At 47.1% G+C, this 26,001-nt stretch overlaps 2 protein-coding genes across 2 annotated transcripts in view; both read right to left on the bottom strand.

Moving 5' to 3' along the window:
• Positions 1-574: 574 nt before the first annotated feature.
• CAPN5 (calpain 5) overlaps positions 575-26,001 on the bottom strand; it is a gene marked incomplete at both ends in the record, with an annotated part of 35,038 nt that continues 9,611 nt past the window's right edge. The window contains 11 exons of the mRNA XM_079535006.1: positions 575-757; positions 861-997; positions 3,338-3,459; positions 3,812-4,008; positions 4,497-4,619; positions 5,354-5,549; positions 6,066-6,143; positions 6,670-6,863; positions 7,478-7,670; positions 8,381-8,589; positions 19,015-19,146. Coding sequence (XP_079391132.1) covers positions 575-757; positions 861-997; positions 3,338-3,459; positions 3,812-4,008; positions 4,497-4,619; positions 5,354-5,549; positions 6,066-6,143; positions 6,670-6,863; positions 7,478-7,670; positions 8,381-8,589; positions 19,015-19,146 — 1,764 coding nt within the window. The remainder of the gene's footprint in view (positions 758-860; positions 998-3,337; positions 3,460-3,811; positions 4,009-4,496; positions 4,620-5,353; positions 5,550-6,065; positions 6,144-6,669; positions 6,864-7,477; positions 7,671-8,380; positions 8,590-19,014; positions 19,147-26,001) is intronic.
• OMP (olfactory marker protein) lies at positions 14,593-15,072 on the bottom strand (the record flags this gene model as incomplete). The annotated part of the gene is made up of 1 exon (XM_079535020.1): positions 14,593-15,072. One exon carries the CDS (start codon positions 15,070-15,072, stop codon positions 14,593-14,595), a length of 480 nt encoding a protein of 159 aa, XP_079391146.1.

Raw genomic sequence — 26,001 nt, 5'->3', positions numbered from 1 at the left:
ATTCGGGATTGTGTGACTTGCTCTAGTACATTTCCCATCCAGTCGCTGTGTGCATATCAATAAAACACCCCAAGAGCCCCAATTTCTTTTTCCCCTTCTGCTTTGCTGACGTGCCTCCTTGGATAAGCAATTAAATGCCAGTTCATGGGCAGAAGACTCCTCGCGCACTACTCTAAAACCAAGCAGACACATTGAAGATGCATCAAAGCAGCTGGTGGGACCATGGTGGCCACACGTGTGCGTGGTGACAAGTGTGTCCCAAGCCCCATGTAAACATACAGCACCTGGACATCGTGCTTTGGCTGTCAGGACACACAGCGTGCCAGCAGCGCTCCCACGGGGTGCACGGTGGTGATGGGGCTGAAGAGGATGCCAGTAGAAGGATCGTTGTGGTTCCCCAACAAGGCACCATTTTTTAACATGGAAAACACAAGATTGGCTCCTTTGAGTGGAATGCATGCATAGTTCTCCTACACTTGCAGGTGGTAGATAGGCTGTGTGTATATATATATGTGTGTGTATGTATATATGCATATATATACATATGTGGCACTAGAGGAGAGTCCTTGAGTACTCAGACGTTGGTGAGGATGTTACTGCTGAGCATCCTCACAGCAATGGTTCCAGGCAGATCATTTGATTTTCTGTTGCCTCTGTCCTGGAGGTGCAGTGTGTGCACGGTCTGCTGGTCGCTGGGATCTCCCTTGAGTGCCACTTGACCCAAGAACTCGTCGCTTATCAAGTTGTGGTTCCAGATCTGAAGAAACAAAACAAAGGTAGATCCTTAAGGGATCCAACCAATCTCTCCCACTTTGCTTTGCCTAGTGCAGCCTCACCTCAAGCCCCCAGATCACTGATACCTGAACAATGATGGGTTTTCCTGGCTTCTTGCGGTAGAAGAGGCCTTTCACATCAAACTCTGGTGACACTGTGTCTTTCTTCACTGCAGAACGAACCTTTTGCCCTTCGCACTTTATTATCACATATGGGTCAGCTCCTGGGGAGATAAAAAGTACATTATACTTATTTTGTATGTCCTGTAATTTCTCAGAGCCCTTTCCCAGGGGCTGCATGCAGCAGTTTTCCTCCAAACCCCACCAGAAGAGATGGATTATCTGCCAAGAAGTGCATCACACTCCAGATGATGTCCACGAGGCTCTGCTGATGGGCTGAGGCTTACCCTGTTAGGTGACATGGCATCCAGAAAGGAGTTGGTGATGGAAAGCTATGAAATGGCCACCTCTTCCCTGACCTCATATTCTATTTAAGCCCTCCTTCATCACTCTTAAATTCTCCTTGCCTTTGGGCATGGAAGACAGCAACGTGCTCACCTCTCCCTTACAGGATTTACTGAAAGTAGGTGAAAATAAAGCCATGGAGAAGAGATCTGGACTCACAGAGCTTGTTTCATGTAAGGAAACACCAAGAAGAACAGACAGAGCCTGCAAAAACACACTTGCTTCCACTATACTTATACACTCTAGAACTAGGCTTGGTTTTACTTTAAGGTCAGAACCAACTAACTCAGTGTGATAATATATTTTCACCTCTATTCATAAATCTTTGGCACATCTTATATTTCTCCTAGACTGAATGAGACTCAAATGCTGCAGAGATTTTATGTATAAGGGCTAATGCCGGGTTAAGAAAAAATGCTGGGCTATCAAGGTGATGAGAGACAACACGAAGCTGAGCCAAAATTAAGTGCCAAGTTGTGCTGAGGTAGAAGATCCACAAAGGGTCTGGGAACTGAGAATATTTAGTCAGGAACTAGTGGCAGAACAGAGAACCTGAGAATGGAATTATATTTAAAAATACTTATAAAAGATGATGATGGTAATTAAAGCATTTGCTGTGAGCAAGATTTCAGGGAAAAGACAGAAATGCCACAAAAGAAAAGGATCATCTGTAGTAGCAAGAGACAAAGGGAAGAGAAAGATGGAGCACTGAGAGGCAAAGAGGTAAAATGGGTGGGATCCAGAAGGGATTGAAGCAGGCAAAGCTGGTGAGTGGGAAGCCAGAAGGTCAGTAGGAAAGGAAGGTTATAGCAATATCCCAGGTGGAACAAGATAATCGTGGGAACAAGCAGGCAAAAATGATGGGAGGGGTAATTACCAAATCCAAAGACTATGAACTCATAGCTGGATGGTACCTGAGCTTCTAGGACAGAGAAAAAGTCCCTCATTAGACATCACTTTTCCCTTATGAAACAAGTGCAGGTTCTGGGAATTTCAGTAGAGAATAAGATACTGCTTTGGAAATGTAATTGTCAGATGCATTTTCCAACCATGGATTTTAGTGTCTATGATGGAAACACAGACCAAGTGTGCTTTTTTGTCCAAGGGGAGCATGGGAATGAGGAGAAATGGACCACCTCCTCCTCAGGGCCAGGATTTAAGATCACCTTTTTGTTTGCCAGACCACCTCCTCACTAGCTTGTTGTGTGCAAGGATCCAGCTCCCCCAGCAAAACACAGCTGCATCATTTCACAGCTGTTTTTCCAAACCAGTCTCTTCTTTTGGGATGTCTCATAAAATCTTCATGTTCCATAGCGGGAGCCAAATTCCAGTTCGTAAATCACTGTTTCTGAAATGGTGTGGAGGAACTAGGCTGGGAGATACGAGAGATACCATTGCACTGGAAACCACTGAATAAGCAGGCTGGTGGTGGCGGGAGCTGAACAGCTGGAACACAGCTGGGAAAAGCCATTCCCAGGGAGATCTTGCTGAAAAAAAATATTTTATGGCTCCAGAATCCACATACACCAATGGAAGAAAATGTTTTTGTGAACGGTTCAGAAACTTTTGGCTACTTTGCTGCATTACTACATTGAGTACTGTGAGTAACCTGAGGAAAAAAACCAACCTACTTAGGACAAAACTCTCACCCTGAGCTCCGGTCATGATAAGAAGACTCCCTTTATGGTAGGTGATAAATAAGATGAAGACTACACCACAACATCAACCATTGCTTATCTGTCCTCCCATCTGAAAGGCCTTTGAATATGATTCCTAAATTTTACAGCTGCTCATACTTAGGAGGAAAGCCTGGAAGAGTACAAGACCTCTGCCAAAGGCTCTGGGGAGGTTTTGGGAGGATCTCCCAAGAATCATTGCCGATAGCTTAAATATAACAGCGGATCATTTGCACAGCAAGATTTTCCATGGACTTTCTCCTCCTCTGGTGCTTGAACCAGATACTTCCATTGAAAAACTATCTGAGGACACAAGAATTCCCAGCAAGCCCTCACTTCATAAAACCACCTCTCTCTTCTCCCTCTGAAACAACCAACTCCCCGTCCCTCTGGGACTGCACAGTGGGCAGAAAAGGCCATTACCTCCTTGGGAGTCCTGATTCTTGAGGCCAGCTGCGGCGAGGACGTGGACCTGGGACACCACTTGAGGGTACCCGCACATCCCACTCCAGCAGGTGTGTGGTGGCTCATCCAGTGTCAGCTCTCTATTGGGGAGAAATGTGTAATATTTGGGATGTGCCCAGCCTTACCCGACGGGCAGGCCAATGAGTTTTCTCTAGTAGGATGGAAAGCCTATGCAGCATCCACCAGCAGACTCTGCTTCCCACTCTGATCTCCTTCTCACCCAAGGGTTGAGATGCTCTCCCATGTCATGCTTATAAGCAAAGTGAGAACTTCTCCATATGTCTTTGTCTCTTGGACATCTTTAAAAGGAAGCCAAACACCAGCTTTGGACAAGTCTATGGCCAATTCCAGTCAGGGCTACCATGTAAAAAAAGCAGAAAGCCCTCTCCAAAAAGTCAGTTCCTCCTCACCATCACTGCTCTTGTTTCTTACCGGCAATCTGAAGGCACATCTGTGAAAATCCTGAGAAGAAACTCGCCTACATGACCAGGGTCAAAAGTGGTGGGGATGATGACATAGCGGCCTTCCTTCAGGTCTGTCCTCAGGAAGACACTGCGGGAGTTGATGTAAATGGAGCTGGCCACCTTCTGCTGCAGGGTGTGCATCCGGTAGTTCCTGTTCAGCTCCACCTGGGGAGAGAGCACAGAGGGACAGTCAGCAGGATAGCACTGAGGAATTGTATCAGTTACCAGATCAGGGGACAGCCGGCAAGAATTGACTCCACAGTGATGGGACAGCTGGAATTAGGAGAACCAGCAAGGCGGTCCCAAATAAAATTTGAGGTGCCTCTCAAAGCTCTCTTGGCTCATAAACTCATCCTCTGTTGCACTCCAGCTTGACAGTGGTTCACCACCACGAAACACTTGATCAAACTAGCGTACTTCAGCATTCAGAGGAGACAAGCAAACCACTGCTTTCATCTAGGAAATCCTGTATATGCTGACCCTATTCATTTCTGAAATCTCTCACCATTGCTACAGGATGTGCTGAATACACCCATGGGGCACACAGATTAACAACTAAACACATCATGCCAATGGTCATGCAATGCTAGGATATGCACCACTAAGGAACTTCCTGAGGGGATGCAGGCTAGCATGCAGGACCCACAGTTTACCTTATGGATATCAAAGCCTATGGCTAAGTTCTCTCCTTTGCCCTCTTTGCGACTGGTCCTTTTTGGCTTCTGCTGGATGGAGATCAGCACTTCATCTTCTGCCTTCTTCACATCAAATACATACTGGAAGCAAACAGAGGAAAATGAGGAAGACAGGAGCATTGGGCATGAATGGGGGCAAACCCATCTTTGAATTCTTCTGCAGAATCCAAGGAGTCTAGATGCTTGTACCAGAGCACTTCACCCCTTGCAGTCTGCAACACGTCCTTCTATAGAGGACTTATTCACAAAGACCTAACAGTGAAGCTAATACAAAGCAGGGAGCACAAAACAACTCTCCCACATCCCTGATGACGGCTCCTACAATGGAATGGACCATCCTTTATGTGCTTATTAGATGAAGGACTTAAAAGAGCTTGTCCCATGTTACTGAGAATCTTAGTTCAGAAGGAGACACAGGAGATTGTTTCTAGAGGAAAACCATACAGCAGGGCCTTTTCTGAAAGCCCAGAAAAGCTAAAAGGAAATGGCCCTATAGCCAATAGTTGGAAATGCTTCCTAGCCTTGACTGGCACCAGCTAATACCACTTCCCTGTGGCACAATTTGATGTTTGGATGTTTGTTTGTGCCAAGCTGCTCCACCTGGATGCCTATTAGGAAGGGTAATGTTAAGAGAGTTGGCCTGGATGCTGGTCACACTCTGCCCAGGGTTCTCAGTTCAGTAAAGGTCACGAGCACATTAAAAAGATGAGCACAGAGCTCTGATGGTTGTTTTGCCCTTTTAAGTCCCTGTAGGAGACTGGAATCCTTGGAAGCAAGTGTGAAGGCTTCTGAATATCTTCTGCTAAATGACTCACTTGGGGATTCTGCAAAAAGGTGTCTTTGTGGTTGATACAGCCTCCACTGCGGTTCTTCAAGGGATCATCACTTCTGGTCCATGCTCCATGTAGCACTGCCTCCTCCCAGGTCTTATGGATGCTGAGGTAGGATGTGTTGATGAGACGGCACTTGATGATGTCTGTGAAGTATCTACAGAAATCTTCAAAGGTCATCCTAAGTCAGAAAGGACAGAGCTGGGTTATGCTGCTTTGTTTTCCTGAGCAGCATGGTGCAGGGAGATACTCACAGAGACTGTGGATAGCCACTGATACCAACAAAAGAGGTGGAGACACCTTTCTCCATGCACACAGCAAATAGTTCATTTGTTCAAACAAAATGGTGCTATGCGTTGCAGTGATAGAAGCAAAGCAATTGCTCCTCCTGCATGTATGGCATGTGTGGTACTGATATATGTACCTGGTGAGTTGGTTATGCACAACACACTTCTAACAGGTTTCTAGTGCCCTAGTGAAATGGTTTGGAACCAGTGTGATACTGCGCAGCTTGCAATCCTAGGGTCATGACCAGCCAAAGCTAATATCCATGGGCAAAAGGAGATGCAACTGAAAATCCTATAGCTTGAAAGGCCATTTGCTCTGGTTAGCCACTTGAATGGTAACGACTGAGATGCTACAAGAGATGGGAAGACTGTGAACACTGTCCATGGTTGCAGCCTCAGGAAGGACTCACCAGAATTCACCATCGTCTTCTACTGTCATCCCCATCTTCTCTCTTTCACTTTTGCTCACTTTCTGCCACTCTTCAGAGCTGTGGGAAGAGTGCAGAATCATCACTGTGAGGGCAAGGGGACATCAGCCCTTGGTTTTCCATCCTATCCCATCCCATCCCATCCCATCCCATCCCATCCCATCCCATCCCATCCCATCCCATCCTATCCTATCCTATCCTATCCTATCCTATCCTATCCTATCCTATCCGCAGATGTCATGGCAGTGGTACAGGTTGACTCTTTTGGGTGTTATTTTGGCTGAAGTAAGACTGGGAGTAGAGGGATGACCTACAGCCATCCTTCACAAGAGTGAAATGCTGATGATTTCACCAGAACATCCATCAGAATCTCAATAACGTCTGCAAGCTCACACACCCTCCTGCTGTGTCCTTCCAGGACCAAAAATACATCTACCCAAATGAAACAGTAGATTTAGGACACTGGTTGAAGCAGCATTCCACAACTGCTTATGTGTTATCATATGGGTGTAGATATAACCTCAGGGCTTGCTCTAGGCAACATTTTCCACCAAAAAAAAGTGCTACTGCTGCTTTTCCCACTCACGTGTCACTCCAAGGGCCGTTCCACTCTCGTTCACCCCATGGGTTGCGCATGCGAATCATGTCCAGCTTCTCTGACTTGAAGAAAGACAGCAGGCCATGGCCCAGACGGACCTTCCTCACGTCAGTCACGGCGTATGCATGGCCCTTCACCAGCCCACAGGCCAGGCGGGCCTCCATGTCTGCTGCTGACGTAGCCTGGACAGGAGGACACAAGAAGAAGAGCACCAGTGCTCAGGGACAGAGAAAGCTGCCTCATCAGGAGTATGTGACATTGTATTAGGTACTAGATTCATTCCAGTCTTCACAAGTTGCAAGAGATCTCTGAGCTCCCATGATGTCCCATAATCTTCCTTAAGCAATAATGCTCATCCTATTGGTTATAATGGAAGATTTGAAATGCAGCGTTCGTGAAGATGTTCACATACAGATGCAAAAATGTTTTTTGTTTTTTTCATGAAGTAAATATTCTGATAGTATTCAAAGGCCAGTAGGATGAATCTGCACTCTTGGACATAGCAATGAGTAATAAGGAGGGTTGGGTTGGACTCCAGGATTGAGTTCATAGAATCACAGATTCATTAAGGTTGGAAAAGGCTTATAAGATCGTATAGTCAAGCCATCAACCCATCACCACCATGCGCACTAAACTACATCCCTGTGCAAGTTCTTTTGACATCTATATGAAAATGTATGAACCCTTGGCCACAGTTCACTTGATCTAATTTAGATGCCTCCAACAGTCTTGGATAAACAGCATCCTAAAATGTCTACTCCCATAAAACCATGATCATGCAGGCAACGTTGCTTACTTTGATGGAGCAGCTGATGAGGCCTCCACGGTTGTGCACTTTCAACACACGCTCAAAGAGCAGGTTTCGTTTGGCTTCATCGGTGGTGTAGTCCCCTTCAGTCAGGTCAATAGGTTCAGAGACTCCACCAGTAAAGTCTACCAGAGCATCAGCCGTGTTGCCTCCATCCAGGGCCTCGTAGCATCCTGACAACCTAAAAGAGGGTGATAGGGATGGCACAATAGTACTGACATTTTAAGAGCTCTCAGACACTTCTTGAGATGGCACAGAGAAGGCAGTATTTCAGTGGACAGCAAAAAGAGGGTGAAAAAATCAGATCTGTGCTGTTTGCAAATACTCCTGAAATCCCTGAGATAGGTATTATTTAAATCAAAGTGGAATTGAAGGATATGGTATTTTTGAGGGTAAACTGAGGCAAAGCTTTTTCTTCCAATTCCTTTGTATCTGAGATACATCTTACTCCTCCCCAAGAAAGCTGTTGTTTTGACCAAAATATCTGAGGCTAAAGCAACCTCCAGCTGGAAGTTACAATTCTTGAGTAGACCTTATACCCAGAAGAGAAAAAGAATGATGTTTGGTGTGGGGACCCTGACCACAAATATGCCCCAATAACCTTTGGTCTACTTCCGACCTATAAAACTGTTGCATCCTCAAGAAGAAAGGACCTCAGCTCACATGGAGATTCACACTGCCTCCCTGTTGCAGTGCTACCTCTGATAGTTCTTTAAGCCAAATTCAGAAATAACCATCACCAGCTTCTACACGGCATCAGACATTTGTGGAGCCTGCAGCATTCTGTTACTACAAATATTTTCCACTGGCATAAGCCAACTGATGAATGAACAGAGATGAAAATTGGGGTGTGCAGGTCCTCATTTGCTCTGCATCTGCCCAAGTACCTACTTGGCATAAGCCTTCTCCACCAAGGCACACCAGAACTCATTCTTGGAGTTTGAGTGGCAGTAGATGAGCTGGTTGTGAAGCGTGGGCAGGCGGTCATCTATTACCACATCCAGCCACTGACCAAAACGCCAGAATTGGAAGTGGAAGATCCCTGCATAGCTCTCAGGCTTCTCCGCATTCCACTCCTGCTCCTTCCAGTCTGGGATGACCTGAGTTCAACACAAGAAGGAGACAGAAAGGAGACATGCACTCAGGTTATACCCTTTTTTGCTAGGGTTAATTCTTACATCAGAACTAATGCAGACAATATCAATGACGAGGAAGAACCTGAGAGAGGTGGATTTGCTCATTACAGCCCATTCACGACATATTCTGGGCCTGCCTCTTCCAAGGTAGACTAGATTTGCATGCACTGAAATAGCTCAGACTTCATCCTTCATTGGAGAATGTCTCTATAAATCTCTCACGGCTCTGTTTCTATTATGCCTTCCTTGACCTCATTCTCATAATTCTACCTGGGAAATCTGCTGACATCTACTGTTGTAGAAAGCTTATTGGAACAGAAAGGTCCTTGATCTGAACAGGGATGGCTATTCTTAGGATCAAAGTTTTAGAATTGAATAGATCACTTAGAAAGGATCTATAGAGTTCATCAAGTCCAACTGCCTGAGCACATCAGGGCTAACCAAAAGTTATTATATGTTATTAAGGGCACTATGAAAATGCTTCTTGAACATTGACAAGCACACTCTCATTGATGGCTATTACTATGATTGAATTTTTGTGAACTTTTATGTCAGAAGGGTACTACTGGGATCCCTTTTTAAATCCTTTTGCTTGGTCCCTGTGTGATTGGACTGGTCTAAAAGTGAAGGTTGTATTTGTTTACTGAGTGGTAACAAACAGGGACCATCACTCTGGGTATATCTGCTCTGCCGAAGTAGAAGAAAGTGAGATTATCATCCCCATAGAGTCCCCTTTCATCCCTGCCAAGACCTGCCATAGTCATCCAGCAAGTACAGGAGGGAACGAAGGAAAAAAGAGTCTGAAGTGAAAGAAACTTTAGAGAAGTTAGGAAGTTGAGACAGTGCAGGTTTGGAGTCACAGCCATTAGCACTCTCAGCAGGACAAGGCAAAAAGGGATGGGTCAGTAAAACAGTAAATAAAAACAGTTCATATCCTTCATGCTTGTGGGCACCATCAGATATTTAACTGCTTCCAAAGCATTGTGACCTAAGAGAGGAGATGCTCCAGTGAGCCCATGGGGAAAATTATTAGCATTACGTTTCAGTACACCTGATAGGACAAGAGGTAATGGCTTTAAGTTGCACCAGGTTCAGGTTGGATATTAGGAGAAATTTCTTCTCTGGAAGAGTGGCAATGCATTGGGACAGGCTGCCCAGGGAGGTGGTGGAGTCACCATCCCTGTTCAAGAACTGTGGAGATGTGGCACTGAGGGATGTGGTCAGTGGGCATGGTGCGGAAGGGTTGGTGGCTGGACTTGGGGATCTGGGAGGTCTTTTCCAAACTTAATGATTCATTGCCTGTCCTGCAGAGACAAACAGTAAGTATTGAGTTGGGACAGGACAAGACACAGCTATATTGCTTGGAAAGAGGCTCTTCAGGAAGCCCCAGGTCATGGTGAGACCCCCATATGAGACCGTGGCCCTTTTCCTGCTGCTGGAACTTTGTGCTTTCTTAGGGTTGCCACCACAGAGCTGTAACACTCTCCCTGATCCAGCCCAGGACTCTTATTGTTCCTTAGAATTAAAGACAGTTGAAATATTAATGATGCCATCAGCCCTGTGAGCTCACTGGCACTCTGAGTTGTCCAGATCAATAGAGGCAGAACAGACAGAGCCATGAGAAGAGCCACTTCACGAGGGTTTGATGTTTTCCAGGAGTGCTAATGAAAGATGCCCCAGACTCCCTCTGGGTCACTGCCATGGAAGGTCAGACTGTCAGTCCCCATCGATTCCCTCCTGACTGGCACTCATGCTAATGAATTGTCATAGAGGACCATTGTGCTAATCAACTCACTATTAATGCGAGCTTAAAAATGACTAAGGTATTGATTAGAGACAGCGACTCAGCTTCCAGCTGGCTGGTTTTGAGATCTAGCACTACCACTAATGGTGGCAGGATGTACTGGTCCCCAACCATTCTTTTCTGTCCCTTCATCTGGGTATGGCAACGAAATTATCCTCAGCTACTGAAGGCAGCAAGAGCTGTGGCTGGCCTTCACACACACAGCAGAATCTATGACGAGGGGCTGGTTGTGTTCCAACAGTGTTCCAAGGGGCAAGGAGTCTGATCTCTTCTCAGAAAAGGTTCTGCCCTAGAGGGTGATGGAAATGGATAAGCTCCCAAAGGGCAGTGGGCATGCACTTGAGCTGCTGGAGCTCAGTAAGCGCTTGGACATCGCTCTCAGACACAGAGTCTGGATTTTGGGTGGTGCTGTGTGGAGCCAGGGGTTGGACTTGATGATCCTTGTGAGCCCCTACCAGCTCAGGATATCCTATGACTCTGTGATCTCCAGAGCCCAGCCTCTGCTCAACCTGGCAAACAGTGAGGTGTGAGTTCAAGCATGAGGCTCCTCTTCCCATAGAACTCTCCATGAACTCTCAATTCTTGGCTGACAATGAGCCAGCAGTGTGCCCAGGTGGCCAGGAGAGCCAACAGCATCCTGGCTTGCACCAGCAATAGTGCAGCCAGCAGGAGCAGGAGCTGATTGCCCCCCTGTGCTCAGCTCCGGCATGGCTGCACCTCAAGTGCTGTGTTCAATTCTGTGCCCTTCACTGCAAGAAAGACATCAAGGCCCTGGAGTGTGTCCAGAGAAGGGCAACGGAGCTGTGAAGGGTCTGGAGCACCTTATGGGTCTTATGGGGAGCTGGCATTGTTCAGTCTGGAGAAGAGGAGGCTCAGGGGTGACCTTACTGCCTTCTACAACTGCTTGTAAGGAGGCTGCAGTGAGGTGGGTGTCAGCCTCTGTTCCCAAGTAACAGTGATAGGATGAGATGCAATGGCCTCAAGTTGTGCCAGAGGGGAGATTCAGGTTGGATGTTAGGAAAAACATCTCCAAATGAATGGCCAAGCACTAGCACAGGCTGCCCAGGGAGGTGGTTGAGTCACCATCCCTGGAGGTGTTCAAGAACCATGTAGATGTGGTACTCAGGAACATGATTTAGTGGACCATATTGGTGGTAGGTGGACAGTTGGACTAGATGACCTTAGAGGTCTTTTCCAACCTTAATGATTCCATGATTCTATGATATGGTCATTTTCTGAGGGCATAAGAAAGGCATAAGAAGGACAGTGGTGCCCCTGGGCCAGAGAAGGGCCATCTCCTACACCCACCGGCACAACAGGGGAGAGGTGGCAGTTCCAGGTGCCTATTGGGATGCTGGTCCCAGCACAGTCACTCTTCAAGGCACACAGGAGAACTCTACCTGTGACCTTACCCTGCATATTCCCTAAGGGATTAAGCAGGAGATTAGTGATATAAATGAGATCCACAGCTCTAACCCACCCCCAGGAACCCTCCTCAGATATCTCACCTCTCTTCAGTGGTTACTGGAGAATGTGCCCTTAACCACTCATCTTGGGATTCTGCTGAGTCCTGGACTCAGCTTGGTTGCATTGAGGCAGTGCAAATGACATTTCCCTAAGCTGATGCAGGCCTTTTCTTACTCCAGAGTGGCTAATTAACAGAAAATGCACCTATGACTCTGGAGAAACATCCCTGACTTGAAGGAGGGATGGGTGGGTGCTGATTCCTCCAAGCAGGAGATATTCTGTTGGGAACTTCCCAGCTGAGGACGGGGAAGAGGGAAACCTGCTGTGTCAATCTGCTGAACAAACTAGGACTGAACTTCTCCAGGAGATGGGATGGAGTGGTGTATCTGAAAGCCTTTTCAGGGTATGAAAACTCTGTAGGGATATTTTCAGTGGTTGGCATGAATTGGATCATCTGCCCTGTGGGAGAGAGGAATCTGAGTCCCCCACTCACCTCCCACTCCCAGCTCTGATGGAAAGGTGAGATCCACCCGAGGATCAATTCCTCCATCAGTTTCTTCTCTGCCCAACTTCACACCCCTCCAAACCAGACCAAATACTAAACGCTCCATTTAGCCTTTCACGCTGAGAGAGAAGGAGGTAAATGTTCTGTTTACTTTTTTTTTGCAGAGGAAAAGGTTATCAAAACTACCAGAAATGACTTGAAAATTGGTGGGTTCTGCTTTACTGCATGCAGGACTAGGGCAGCTACCAAACAGGGAATCAAGAAAATATGGACAGCTTTGATCCTTAAGGGGAAACCAGCTGATAAGGCTTTTATTTACTGTGGCATGTCAATACCAAGCAAGGTACCTGCTGCAGGAACTCTAACTGAGCAAACAGCATTGTAGCAATTACATATTATGAGACCTGGCCAGCAAAAACCCTTTTGGAAGTTGGCAGTGACTCCAGTTATGGGATCTGATCTGTTTTGCACTCGGGGACTTTGTTCTGGGATGTATGAAGAGGGTTCTCCTATAGAAAAAGAGACTGTTTTGGGACCCTAGAACTGGGTTTGATCCACCATATGTCCATACTATAGCCAAGCAGGGATGAGTCCCCACTTATTTCTCTTCACTGAATACAGCATGTCTTGGGATATAAGCAATGACATCAACTTCTCCAGCAGTGTCCATGGCATGGCCATATGTGGTTGCTGAACTTTGGCTGCAGGCAAGACTCAAATTTCCCAACTTCTCTCCATCTCTGTTTGACTTTTCCTTTCTCTCTAACACAACTTGTGCATATCATGTTATACACTGTCATTGGGCTAGAGAGGGCATGGTGTCCAGGACCTCCATGGGATCTGGAGAAGAAGCTGGACTCTTTTGGGGATGATCTACACAATCAGTAGGCCATGGGTACCATGCCATCTCATGCTGGTTTCCCATCATTGCCTCCTCCTTACACACCTCAGGAAAACCTCAGACCATACTTTGAGGAATGCACACCATCATTTGGGTGCAAACAATCATAAAAATACTTTTTCAAAGGACATTTCCACCCGTGACTCTCAAGAAGTGTCACTAAAGTACCTTCTGGAGGAGGAAAAGGGGATGTCCAAAGTTAGCAGTTTATCCACTGTCAATAGATGAGACAGGAACAAAACCTCCTGGATGTGGTCTGCAAAGTGCTCTCTATAGATCACAGAATCAAAGAATGGTTTGGGTTGGAAAGGACCTTAGAGATCATCTAGTTCCAAGCACCCTGTCATGGAAAGGAACACCTTCCATCAGACCAGGTTGCTCAACGCCCCATCCAACTTGGCCATGAAGATTTTTTAAGGCCGTAATCATGCACAGATTGCTTTTGCTGCAGGGGACTAGCTGCTGGCTCAGACCTACAGCCTGCTCTGAGCTGCTGGCTCTGCACACAAACGCATGCCTGCTCCAACCCATCTCAGTAACAGAAATACAGGCAGCAAGAGGAAGGCAACATGCTTGAGCACACCTCCCCACATTGACCCCCAGTGTTAAACAGTGAAAGCTGTCAGGAAAAGCAAGGTCCACCCTCCTATTTTTTTGTCCAATGAGTTTGCAATCTGCTGAACACAACATGTCTGAAGGTCCTTCAGCTTCATGGTAAGGTGAGCTTCCATAGGTCTGGTCTTCAGAGACATGGAGCAGTCACAGTCACAGTCACAGTCACATAGGAGTCACAGTAAGTTGCAAGCGCTCAGCATCCTTGCAAGGATCTATCTCAAACAAGCCTCCTGTTCTGGATGGTTGGGATGGAAACTGGAAGGCAGCACTCTCTCCAGGATGCCTCTCCTGTTTGCAGCATGGCAATTTGTTTTTCCATCAGGCATGCCATGGTTGGAAGGGTAAGAGCAGTCAAACGTTTCCAAGCCAGCAAGACTGTGCCAGCCAGGCCTGGTGAATTCCTGAACTCACAAGCAAGCAGAATTATACTCTAGGCAAATAAAGCAGCAAGCACCCATGGCTCATCCTCCCTCTTCCCCTCCATTCAGATTGAGGAAAGCATGTTAAGGGAATGTTTTTCAGGGGTGAGGAGCTCCAGAAGTGCCAAGGTGTTCTCCACCATTTTGTTATGCCATCCTTCAATGAAGAGCCACATAGAAACAACCGAGAACTGAACAAAAGAAAGAAAAACGAAGACAAAGCATAGCTGAGCAAGAAGGACAGAGCAGGAGGGAGTCAGGCCTTAAAAATGATGGAACCCTTCAGCTGAGCAGGTTCAAGGCCATCGGTGAAAGCAAGGAGGAAATACATCACCTTGCGGATCTTGGCTAACTCCACGAGCCGCTCCCCAAATTCTTGGGCATCTGCCTCATTGCACTCCACCTCCTTGGCCCCTGGTTTCTTCCAGAAGATGCCCACTGGTTCCAGCAGCTGCCGGTTCATCAGGTGGGTGAGATCAGGAGTCCAGTGCTGGGAGGTGCCGGTCACCATCACCTTCCCAGATCTCTCCAGTTGGATGTCCCAGCGCAGGAAGCGCAGGTTGTGCTGCTGGATGAAATCCACCCTGTAGACGTGCTCGTTGGGATGCAGCAGTTTCTCACCATCCTGGGGCCTGGCGTTTTTCTGCTGCAGGCTCTGGGCTCTCAGACGCATGCACCGGGTGAGCTGGTCATCATGGATGAAGGGCAGCTTGAGCTCCCCTGCCTCGGCTGCCATCTCCTCCACTGCTCCTCTGCTATGTCCTCAGCAATGTTTGGCTCCCAGACAGGACACGCAGGGGTAAAAATTCTGGTGCACCTTCTCCACGGTCCCAGCGGTGCTAGGCAACCCAGGCCAGTGACGCAAAACACCCTCCAGGGCTTCCTCTTGGTGCCCTCCCATCTCGTTTGCAGATTAGGAACTGATGGTGCTGCTGTGCATGATAATCTATAGGGAAGGGATATCTGATGTCAGCCTCCCTGGCAACCTCCCTGACAACGGCTCCAGCAAGCCAAAGTGCAGCTCGTTATCCCTAAATGAAGGTGCACAGCCAGGGCAACCATCCTGCAGGTGTCGGTGCCAGTGTATTCTCAGAATATTGGTTTGTGGGATCATTCAAGTTGGAAGCAGCTTCTGGAGGAGTCTGCTCCAGCCTTCTGCTTGGACTGGGACTTTATGGTTAAACCACGTTGCCTGGAGGTTTGTCTATCCCAACTCTGAGCACCTCTTTGCATGGAGCACACTGGACCCTAGTATCAGAACATGTTCATGCTGAAGATATTTCTTTTTTTTCATCCCCTTTATATCTCATTTCCCATGCTGCTGTTGAATTTTGTCATTTAATTGTGCTCAAATCTGGCTCTGTCTTGTCTGTACCCTGCCTCCTCCAAACAGCAAAAAGCTCCTCCTTCATCTTCTCCTGGCCACACAAAACCATCTCTCTGATGTCTGTAGACCCTAAATCTGGACAAATCCCAGATGAGGAGTCACAGGTGCCTGTTGGAGGGGAAGAATAATTTATCTTGCCCTGATGGCTGCATTCATGGCAATTTGGCACCACGTGTGGCTGTTCATCTCTACGAAGTTTCATGTTTGACTCACAGCCAGGACCCCATGTCTTCTGCTGGGTGGCACTGCTGGCAGGAAGCCTTAGTGGGCACCAACAGCTCAGCACAGTCTGCTGCCCTCGAATGGACTGGACTGATGTTGGACAAGGTGCTCATGCATGGACTTCCCTTTTACTCAGTGCTTCTGGGAAATGGGGATGTGGTCTGGGCCTTATGTTTGTCTCTTTGGGCCAGGTGAAGGAGCATTTCCAAGATGCAAGCAAGCTCTTCCAGGTGCTGTAGAGATGCTCTGAGTCCAAGTGAGCACAATGAGACTGCTATGCCTAACCTGGGGCTGCTCATTTCCTGAAAACTACTGAGTATGGTTATATCCAGAGCATCTGTGCTGCGTTGGTCAGCTCTCCAGGCAGTGGATGGGATAAAAGAGGATGAATGCTCCCTCTTTGCAGGATGTCTCCAAGAGGCTGTGGATCCCAAACAGAGCTGCCATGTTTAACAATGCACCCCTCTGCCATGCACCATGAAAAGATGGCTAAACCATCATCATGACTTCAGGTGTTCCACGGAAAAGGCCTGACTCCTTCAAGCACGCTGTGCCATCCTTAGGATAGAGCCACTGGTTTGGACTGTCAGAGAGCCCATGGATTTCAGCATTAACTTTTATGTGGCACATTGTATGGAGTTAGGTTGTATGGTGTTATGGTGATTCTATGATTCTATCATTAGGTTCTTTGGTTCTCTCTGTCCTACCTGTGACTCATGCTGGCTTCTGTCACATCACATTTCTGCAGAGAACTTTGAGAGCTCCAGCTGTGTTAAATAAAATCCAGGAAAGAATTTTCTAAAGTATTTTTAAAGGCACTGCTATCACTTGGGCTATGCCACACAACTCAGTGAGCATGATCCCTGGAGGTTTTAATTTGGTCTTCTACAAGAAGTCTCCAAAAAAGACCATCAGAAGACATCAGGAACCCAAGGTGGGTCACTGCACCGGGAACTGCCCTGTACTCACCAGTCTGATATTGCTCCTAAAGACACTATGAGCAGAGTCAAATAAGCTATAGGGCCACACATAGCCCCATTTGAAGGGATTAAAGAGAGGTCTGAGGAAACCAGACCCTTCTTGATGTCCTCTGACCTCTTGCTTTGCTTGTTTGCTAGCTTTTATACACCTTCAGCAACAACTGTCATATCAACTCTTGGGTTTTAAAGCTAAAGATGCCTTCAGGAAACCCTGGAGACCTGGTTACAGATCCAGATTACCTTTTAGGACAAAGTGCTACTGGAAATGACTTAATCCCCTCCATAATCCAATGTCTTTATTTCTTTTCAGTAGAGCTGGACATCTGAGAAGGGCCACAAAACAGAATTTTATAGAGCCAGTCTAAAACCACATAGGGCCAGACAAGACTTAAGATATTAGGAAACTGCTCTCAATTTTCTTCCAGTCCCTTGTTGCTACCCATTTTTTTCTAGGAGCAATGGGAGAGCTGGACCAAGATCCCTGTGCTGATATTTCAGTGATATTAACACCTGCACCAGCATCTTTTAATTCTTCCCAGACTTTAAATCAGAGACATTCTGGTGTCCAATGACAGTTCAGCAGCTTAGTGTTTTGCTGTCTTGCCTGTCCTATCAACTGTTGCTTTTATTGGTGTATGGATGGGTCAGGAGCAGACAATAGCATTGCAGGGTCCTGGGTGTGCAGATGCTGTAATGCCATTGAGCCACCAATAAACATTCTGGGCATGGGGAGAGGACTGCAACTTCAGTTTTTGCTGTAAAACAAACCTTTCTGAAAGACAGAAGGATGCAAGGATGCAGATAAAGAACATAAAGCTCTGAGAGTTAAGGGTATGGAAAATGAGAAGTCACAAACACCTATAGCAAAATTGCCAAGGGAGGAAAAGCAATGCCATTGGTAAACCGAAATAATGAGGTGTCCAAAGAGACCTGGCTTCTGTTTGGTTGACATCTCCCAGGGCAGGGCTGGAGGTGAATGGTGAAGAGGGAGGAGAACTTGCCTTGGGGAGATGACGATGCAGAGGAACAGCTTAAATAACACCTTACACCACGCCTCTAACAACAGCCACAAGCTACAGAAGTAGGAGGAAATGTTATTGCTTAACCAGAAGCCAACAAAACCTACCTTGTTCACATGTGCTGGAAAGACTTGATTTTAAAAGAAAACAAAAGACAAATTCCCATGGTGGAGCTCAGTGTTTATGACCACAACAGTAGAGACTGGACGAACCTCAGCACACAGAGCAAGGAGGGAATACTGCTCTGCTGCAGTAGGGGGCTGTGGGTGAAGCTGCCAACACTACGGGGCTTTGGTGTCTGCCTTTTCACATTAAAATCTAGATAAAGGCACTTGCAACTTGCTGGCCCCTTGTCCTAGACACCTGTACCAGACTGAAGACCACAGATGCACTGGCTTTCATAGGCTTGAATTCTTCTCCTAAGGAGGACATGGTAAAAACGGCCACAGGCTGGCAAAGGATGTGGCACCTCGCACCTCCTGTCCCTTCACACTGCTCAGGCTCTGCCCCCTATTCTACAGATCCTCGGTGCCCTCCTGCTCTGTGACAGTGCAACCACGATGCCCTTGGACCCCAATCTTATGGAAATCCCACTGTGCGGAGCAAACCATCCATGGGACCTGCCAGGGATGCGTGTTTGAGGAACAGTGGCTTGGGAGGCACGCTAATATCCTTAGATCATCCTACTGCCCCTGTGCAAGGTGTCTTATAGCCAAGGTGAGGACACACTGGGCAGCCAGAGAGGTAATACCACGGGAAACAGGGACTTTCAGCACTGCAGTTGAGCATCCTGAACATATATATATATGTATATGGTTATTCTGGAGTGGGGAGGGTCAGATTTGGGATGTGGAAGGACAGAGCAGGGCTTGATTCTTGTGGTTATGGAGAAACTCGCCAAGAGTTTGGCTCAAATGCGATGTGGCTGTAATCACAACAATTCCTCTCAGAGAACATTTTTTTTTTAAGAGAGGTTTTCCACATGAACAGCTTTTCAGGACTGAACCATTTCTGAAGATCCAGCATCTGAGCCAGGCAAACAAAGCACGAGGTGTTGAAGAGAAGCTTACCTTCTGCCACAGGGCCTCGCGGGATGCCAGGGAGGAGCAGGCAGCCACAAACCAGCAGTTCCCAACCTGGCCCTGGTGTAAATCATGGGAACTGATCCCGTCCACAAAGAGATGGGGATCGGCACAGATTTCCTGTGAGACAGGAGAAAATAAACACAGTGAGTGAGGAGGCAGGGAAATACAAAGCAAGGCTACCTGGCAGAGGAAAATCACTTTCTCTGCTCCTCAGGTTCCCTTTAAATCCTACCTGCAGCTTTGTGCTGGCCTGGCTCATCACACTGGTAGCAGGAGGACCTTGTCCTGCCTTATGGTCTCCCCAGGACATGACTACATTGCTGCTGAAGTGATGCCAGATCCGCTCCCTGAAGGATGGCTATTCTGTTCCAGCATCAGCACATCTCTGCTATCATTATCCATGGTGATAATGGTACATTTTCACATCACTACAGCCCTAGTGACCCATCTCCTCCTGTAAGTCTACCCTTTGCCTTTTCTGCAAGCCCTTCAGTTCTGACAAAACTGTTTATCAAGCTTCTCCCTCTCACTTTGCTCTGGGGACCTTGTGATGGAAAGGCATTTGGTGCTGAGAGTATCACAGAATCATAGCATGGCTTGGGTTGAATGCGACCCTAAAGCCCATCCAGATCCTAGGGTCTAACCCAGCCTGGCCTTGGGCATTTCCACAGACACTAAGTGTCTTCATCCAAGAGGCTCACTGTTCTCCAGCAGATGGTGAAATGTTGGTAATCCAAAAGCTTTGTGAAACGTGAAATACTGCAGGTTTTGTTGTTCTTATTTTTTGGGTTTTTTTGGTTTTTTTTTTTGTGGCCTGATCAGTCCAGTTTGGAAGGCTAAGACCAGTTGGAGGCTGAAAGTGAATGGGGCAGAGAAAGAGCTGAAAGAAACTTTTTTGCTTTGCTATTCTATCTAATTTAAAGGAGTGAAAGACAAAGCAGATCTCCTTTCTCTATGCCCCTTAATTTTTCAGGTTATTTACATCCGAAGTAACACATTCCCCAACCTTTGCACATCAGGACTTGCATTGCTTGTTCCTCATGGGGAGGAATTGCTGCTTCATAAGCATACCAGGACAGATGCCCCATCCCTGGGGACATTCCAGGTCAGGCTGGACAGGCCTCTGAGCACCTGATGGAGCTGTAGGACTCCCTGTTTGCTGCAGGCAAGTTGATTAGATGGCCTTTAAGAGTCCCTTCCAGCTCAAACGATTCCCTTGTTCTATGATTTTATGATCTCCCTTTAATCCCACCTAACTCAGCCAGCAGTGCACACCTTATAAACAACATGAGATTCATCTGGATAAAACTGTGTAAATTGGGCAGCGATCAAACCAGCAGGAGAGGGCTGATTCACTCCTGGCTGCCAGTGTTGCAGGAGGTTGGAATAAGCACTAGAGGGAGGCAATCTGACAGCTGCCAACAGCACCTGATCTTTTCAGCATCCCTTAGTGCAGAGAGGGATGGAAGAGGAGCAGTGCTATTTAATAGCAGGATAACAGGGGTTATCCTATTTCACACCATCAAGGAAGCAGCCAAAAGCTTGTAATGCATCTGTCCTGGCTGTCAGTGTGGGGATGATCAGCTCATAGTGGTCCTGCTCTGGGCTCAGAGGCACCATGGCTGAGGACCTTTGCAGTTTTTTCTACCCTTGGGTGAATCCATAGTGCACAAAAATGAACTCACTTGGTTTGGGGTAAGTCAGAAGGTGAAATCATGGAAGCACATTATACTTGGCAGAAATTAGGGTATAGGGTGTTGGGTGATTTCCTCATCACCAAGCAGGTGTCTATGAATTAAAACCGTTTGATTGCTCATTTTAAGACAGGGAAGCCCTGTGTTCTCATCAGAGAAGCAGCCTGTCCTGGTACATAAGAGGAGATCAGTGCATTACTCTCAACTCTCTCAAAACCACAACAGCACCAAGGGTGCCAAGGCTAGAAATGCTCATGTCTGGAAATGCAGAGTCCCTCTGCAAAGCACACATTTCATTTACAGAATCTTAGGATCATAAAGGTTGGAAAAAAACCTCTAAGACCATCTAGTCCAACTGTCCACCTAGCACCAATATTGCCCACTAAACCACGTCCCTAAGTGCCATGTCTCCACAGTTCTTGAACACCTCCAGGAACAGTGACTGCCACCTCTCTGGGCAGCCTGTTCCAATATTCAAACACTCCTTCAAAGCTTTTCCTAAGATCCAACCTTTGACTCAGCTTCTCTTCCCACTGTTGCAGAAGGTCCCTAGGGGCACATTGTTCTCAAAGTCATTCAGGCAGTTCTTCAGATGCTGCAGTAGGCGTTTCCCATTTAGGTGCAAACTTGGACGTGGCATTTCAAGGTGCTTTTGGTCCAGGGCGGTTATGGCTGAGAGCACATCCTTGCTCTATACCCTAGCAGCACATGGATTTTTCAACCTCCTTCCCTAATAATATGCAAAACCTCACAGCAGATTACAGCTAAATTGCAAATCTCCTAGGATCGTGAATGCCCCTAAATGCCACAACCCTCTAGATGTGCCTGGACAGCACTGTGAGCTCTGCACACAACTTGGGCAAGTCCCAAAATATTCAGCAAGACTTGACAGGAGTCCACCCTGAAGGGCAGAGAGAGGCCGCCATGCTGCAGAAGGATAACACAGCATCATCATCCCCAGGATGAAGCTTGGTCCTGGTGGCCTCCCAGTGGACAAACACAGAATCACTCAATGAGTGCAGTTAGAAGGGACTTCCAGAGAGCATCCAACCTGACCCATCTACTCCAAGTAAGATCAGGTGGAGCAGGTCACTCAGGACTGTGGCCAGTTTGGTTTTGAGTATCTTCATGGATAGAAACTCCACAACTGGCAACCTGTGCCAATGCTTAAGCTACCCACAGTGAAAAAGTGTTTTTCTCATGTTTAAATATAATTCTCTATTTTTTCCGTTATTTGTTCAGTGCTTCTTGTCCCATCACTGGGCACCAGTGAGAAGAGTCTGACTTGGTCTTTTTCATTCCCTACCATCCCTATGCACATTCATAGAATCCAATAGGATCACCTCAAGTCCAACCACCAACCTCTGCCTATGGACCACATCCCTCAGTGTAACATCCACCCTTTTCTTGAATACCTCCAGTGATGGTAACTCCACCACTTCCCCGGGCAGCCTTTGCCAGTGCATTACCACTCTTTCCAAGAAGAAAGTTTTCCTAATATTCACACTATTGGAGTCCCTTTGAGCCTTCTTTGCTCAAGGATGAAGAGTCTCACACGTTTTGACCTCCTCTGTTGTGCCACATGCTCCAGACTTTTCAAAATGTTAAGGAAGAAAGGAAGAAAGGAAGAAAGGAAGAAAGGAAGAAAGGAAGAAAGGAAGAAAGGAAGAAAGGAAGAAAGGAAGAAAGGAAGAAAGGAAGAAAGGAAGAAAGGAAGAAAGGAAGAAAGGAAGAAAGGAAGAAAGGAAGAAAGGAAGAAATGAATCTGCTCCTCCTGCAGACAGGTTGAATGAGAAGGGCCTGGAATTTGTATGCACAGGGGAAGGAGCGAAGCAAGAATGCTCTTACTGCAGGAGGTCACAACCTTGGTTTCATTCCATTCATTCAGGATGGCCAACAGGGCCAGTTGGACAAACATTGAATCACCCTCCCAGCACCGTGACCCTGAAAGGAAAGGGCAGCACACAACCACACACATCCACACACTCTGGGGCCTTCTGGGTTCAAACACTGGACATTTCATCCAGCTCAACCCACACACTCTCTTCAGCAAATGCCTAGTTTCTGCTCTTCATCTCATAGCAGATGGCTCCTGAGTCACGACTGCTCTTCATCTGGATATGGGTGCTGGACAACAGGGAATGTGGAAGGGACAACCTAAAGCTATGGCTGCAGGAGATATAGTTTTGATGCACTGCTCTTGACTCCACCTCGTCCATTTTTACCCCTCTTGGCTGAGCTTTTTTCCGTGGTGGTATGGGCTTGCAAGGCTGAGTGCTTGCACTGCCTTTAAATTAAATTCTTCATAACTACAACAATGGACAAGGGAAGAGCCACTGGTGTCATCTCTCTAGACTTCAGAAACGCCTTTCACGTGGTCCCTCACAACATCCTTCTATCCAAATTGGAAAGATATGGATTTGATGGGTTGGCTGTTTGATGGATGAGAAACTGGTTGTGAGATCGCTCCTAGAGAGTAGTGGTCAATGGCTCAAGGTCCAGATGGAGACTGGTGATAAGAGGCATCCCTCAGAGGTCAGTACTGGGATAAATGTTGTTTAGCATCTCCATCAGTGACGTAAACAGTGGGATCGAGTGCCCCCTCAGCAGTTTGCAGATGATACCAAGCTGTGTGGTACAGTCAACCAGATGACCTTTAAAGGTCCCTTCTAACTCAAGTGGTTCTATGATTCCATGATAACAAGAACTTGGCTTGGAGCATCCCTAGGGAACCAAGGCAGTGTTAGAGCTATTTACCCTCCCTAAAATGGGCTGCTGAAATGGCCACTGAACTGCAGGTAATTAACTACGACTTGGAGAAAGCAGGTGCAGATGGTCCCGTGGAAAGATATAGCCTGATAACAAAGGGAGGGGCAAAGTGATTCAAACTTCTCGTGATTCATATCCTGCTTCCTATATTCTTCCTCCTGCAATGGGTGTAGAGCAGAGGTGGACAGCAGTGACAGCAGATGGAGAGGGCTTTGAGGGCCCTGTTGATGAAAGGCTGATGGCAGAGATAGCAGCACTGGCTTATAGGAGTCCAGAATGGGTCTGTGCCAGTTTGCTTCCTATGAGCTTGGATTATTGAAATCCATTAGGAAAAAGAAGACCTGATCATTGCATTTATCTTGTACTTGCTGGTTTAATGTTTCCTCCCACCAAAAAGCATGTGGGCTTTCCCTCTTCTCTCACCTTTAGCACTATTTCCCTCAACAGGCACATTTTCCTTCCAGATGCAATTAAACAAGAAAATATCATCCTTGTCTCCAGCTGGTCCAATTCCACATAGGGCAGCAGGGAGCAAATCACCTTCTAATTGGCTTTATAATTGGCAACTGTCTTATCATAAATGTTCCCCGGTGCAGATTTCTAAGCTTTAGATATGCTGGGGGTCTGGATCATGTCAACCCTGCTGCAGAGAGGGAAAAAAGCTAAGAGGGATAATAACCATGTGAGATGCAACATCTGCTGCATGCCAGGATCAGTTTTAGCTAACAAGATCTTGCAAGGAGCAGACCAGCTTAATTGCATTGCAGAGCTGGGACGCAGGAGACCGGCTCTTTCAGGAACAGTGCTTTCACTCAGACTTGCAATATCAGCAAGATAATCTATTAGCTGCACTTCCCCCTTCCTGAGTGACAGGGAACTGAACGGATCTCATGCTGTGAATGTTCAAGCAGAGCAAACAGTGGTGGCACAGGTGGCACAAAGGTCCCTGTGCTGCTGGTATCTCCACTGGGATGTGATTTCATAAACAGCAGTTAGAGAGTTTGCACCTGAGTGACACAAGGAAGAGGAACGGGGTGGGTTTGGGAACCCATAGGTCTGTGTTTTCATGGGGATTAATGTTTCCCCAGTGGTTCAGCTTCACATGTACCATATGGTAGGTTGTGTTGGCAATATCTGCATCCTGTAAAACTGCTTTGGGGGGTTTTGTATTGCTTCAGCCAGGCATCCCTAATGCTAACCCACCTGACGTACCTCACCCTGTATGTATTTGCATCTGTTATCAGCTCCCACCACACAAAGGCAGTGGGATACTCCACCCACAGTGAGCAGGACTTGTAAAAAGAAGCATCACAAAAATACACTCCCACCAACATCATGACTCTGTTTGTGTACCTCTGTACCACACCGCAGCATTTGTTTTGGCACCAGAAATGGCGTGGGTAGTTTCAAACAAGATCCAAAGGTCAATTTGCAGGCTTAGCCCTGATGTTTGCTTTTCTCAGTATCCGAAATACAAACGCAAAGAGATCTCTGTTGAAGCAACCAGACAGGGAGAGATGCAACACACTGCAGGAGCACTGCACCATCCCAGGAGCAGATGAGGTAGAGAATTAAAGAGTAATTATAGCTGGAAAAGACCTCTAAGACTATCAAGTCCAACCCATGCCCACCATGTCCGCTAACCATGACTCTCAGTGCCACATCTCCATGGTTCTTGAACACCTCCAGGGACGGTGACACCACCACCACCTCCCTGGCAGTCTGTGCCAATGCATTACCACTCTTTCAGAGGATAAACTTTTCCTAATATCCAACCTGAACCTCCCCTAGTGCAGCTTAAGGCCATTCCCTCTCATCCTCTCGTTGTTACCTGGGATCAGAGGCCAACCCCACCTCACCACAACCTCCTTTCAGAGAGTTGCAGAGGGCAATAAGGTTTCCCCTGAGCCTCCTCTTCTCCAGACTAAACAATCCCAGAGTCCAGAAGGAAGTATAGAACAGGAAGGAGGCTGAAACAAGTGCAGAATCCTCTGATTTGCTGTTCTCAGTGCTCCCACCCTTACTTCATAGTGATGTGCTCTTGGAAAGCCTCATCATTACTCAGCCCAGGGCTTCTTCGGTCTCCACCCAGCCAAGATCAAAGCAAAGGACATGATATCCCCACTTTCAGCATTTCCATGCTTGCAGACACTGTCTAACAGTGAATTGGTTCGGTGTACCTGATAGTAGATCAGATCTGCAGATTTCAGCTCCCAAGCAGGAAGGGACCTGCTACCAGGCACCTACTGATAAACCAGGGAGTGGGATGTACAGAGCAGTGAGACGATATGCTCTCAGTAACCCTGGCCAGAGGCAGAAACCTCTTGGCCCCTATTGGTTCCAAGTGCCAGAGTAGTCCAGCCACCACAAAGGCCATCATTCCAAGTGGAAAAATGCCACTTGGCTTCTTCACGCACCTGAGTCAGCCTGACCTTTACACATGCACACAACCATGGCACTGGGAAGCAAGAGATATGATGCTGAGCAGACCCAACAGCTTTCAGGGATG

The sequence above is a fragment of the Tetrao urogallus genome (genome assembly GCF_951394365.1).
Source record: "Tetrao urogallus genome assembly, chromosome: 1".
Taxonomy (NCBI): domain Eukaryota; kingdom Metazoa; phylum Chordata; class Aves; order Galliformes; family Phasianidae; genus Tetrao; species Tetrao urogallus.
Note: the sequence above shows the minus strand (reverse complement) of the source record. Positions and strands in the feature narration are given on the sequence as shown.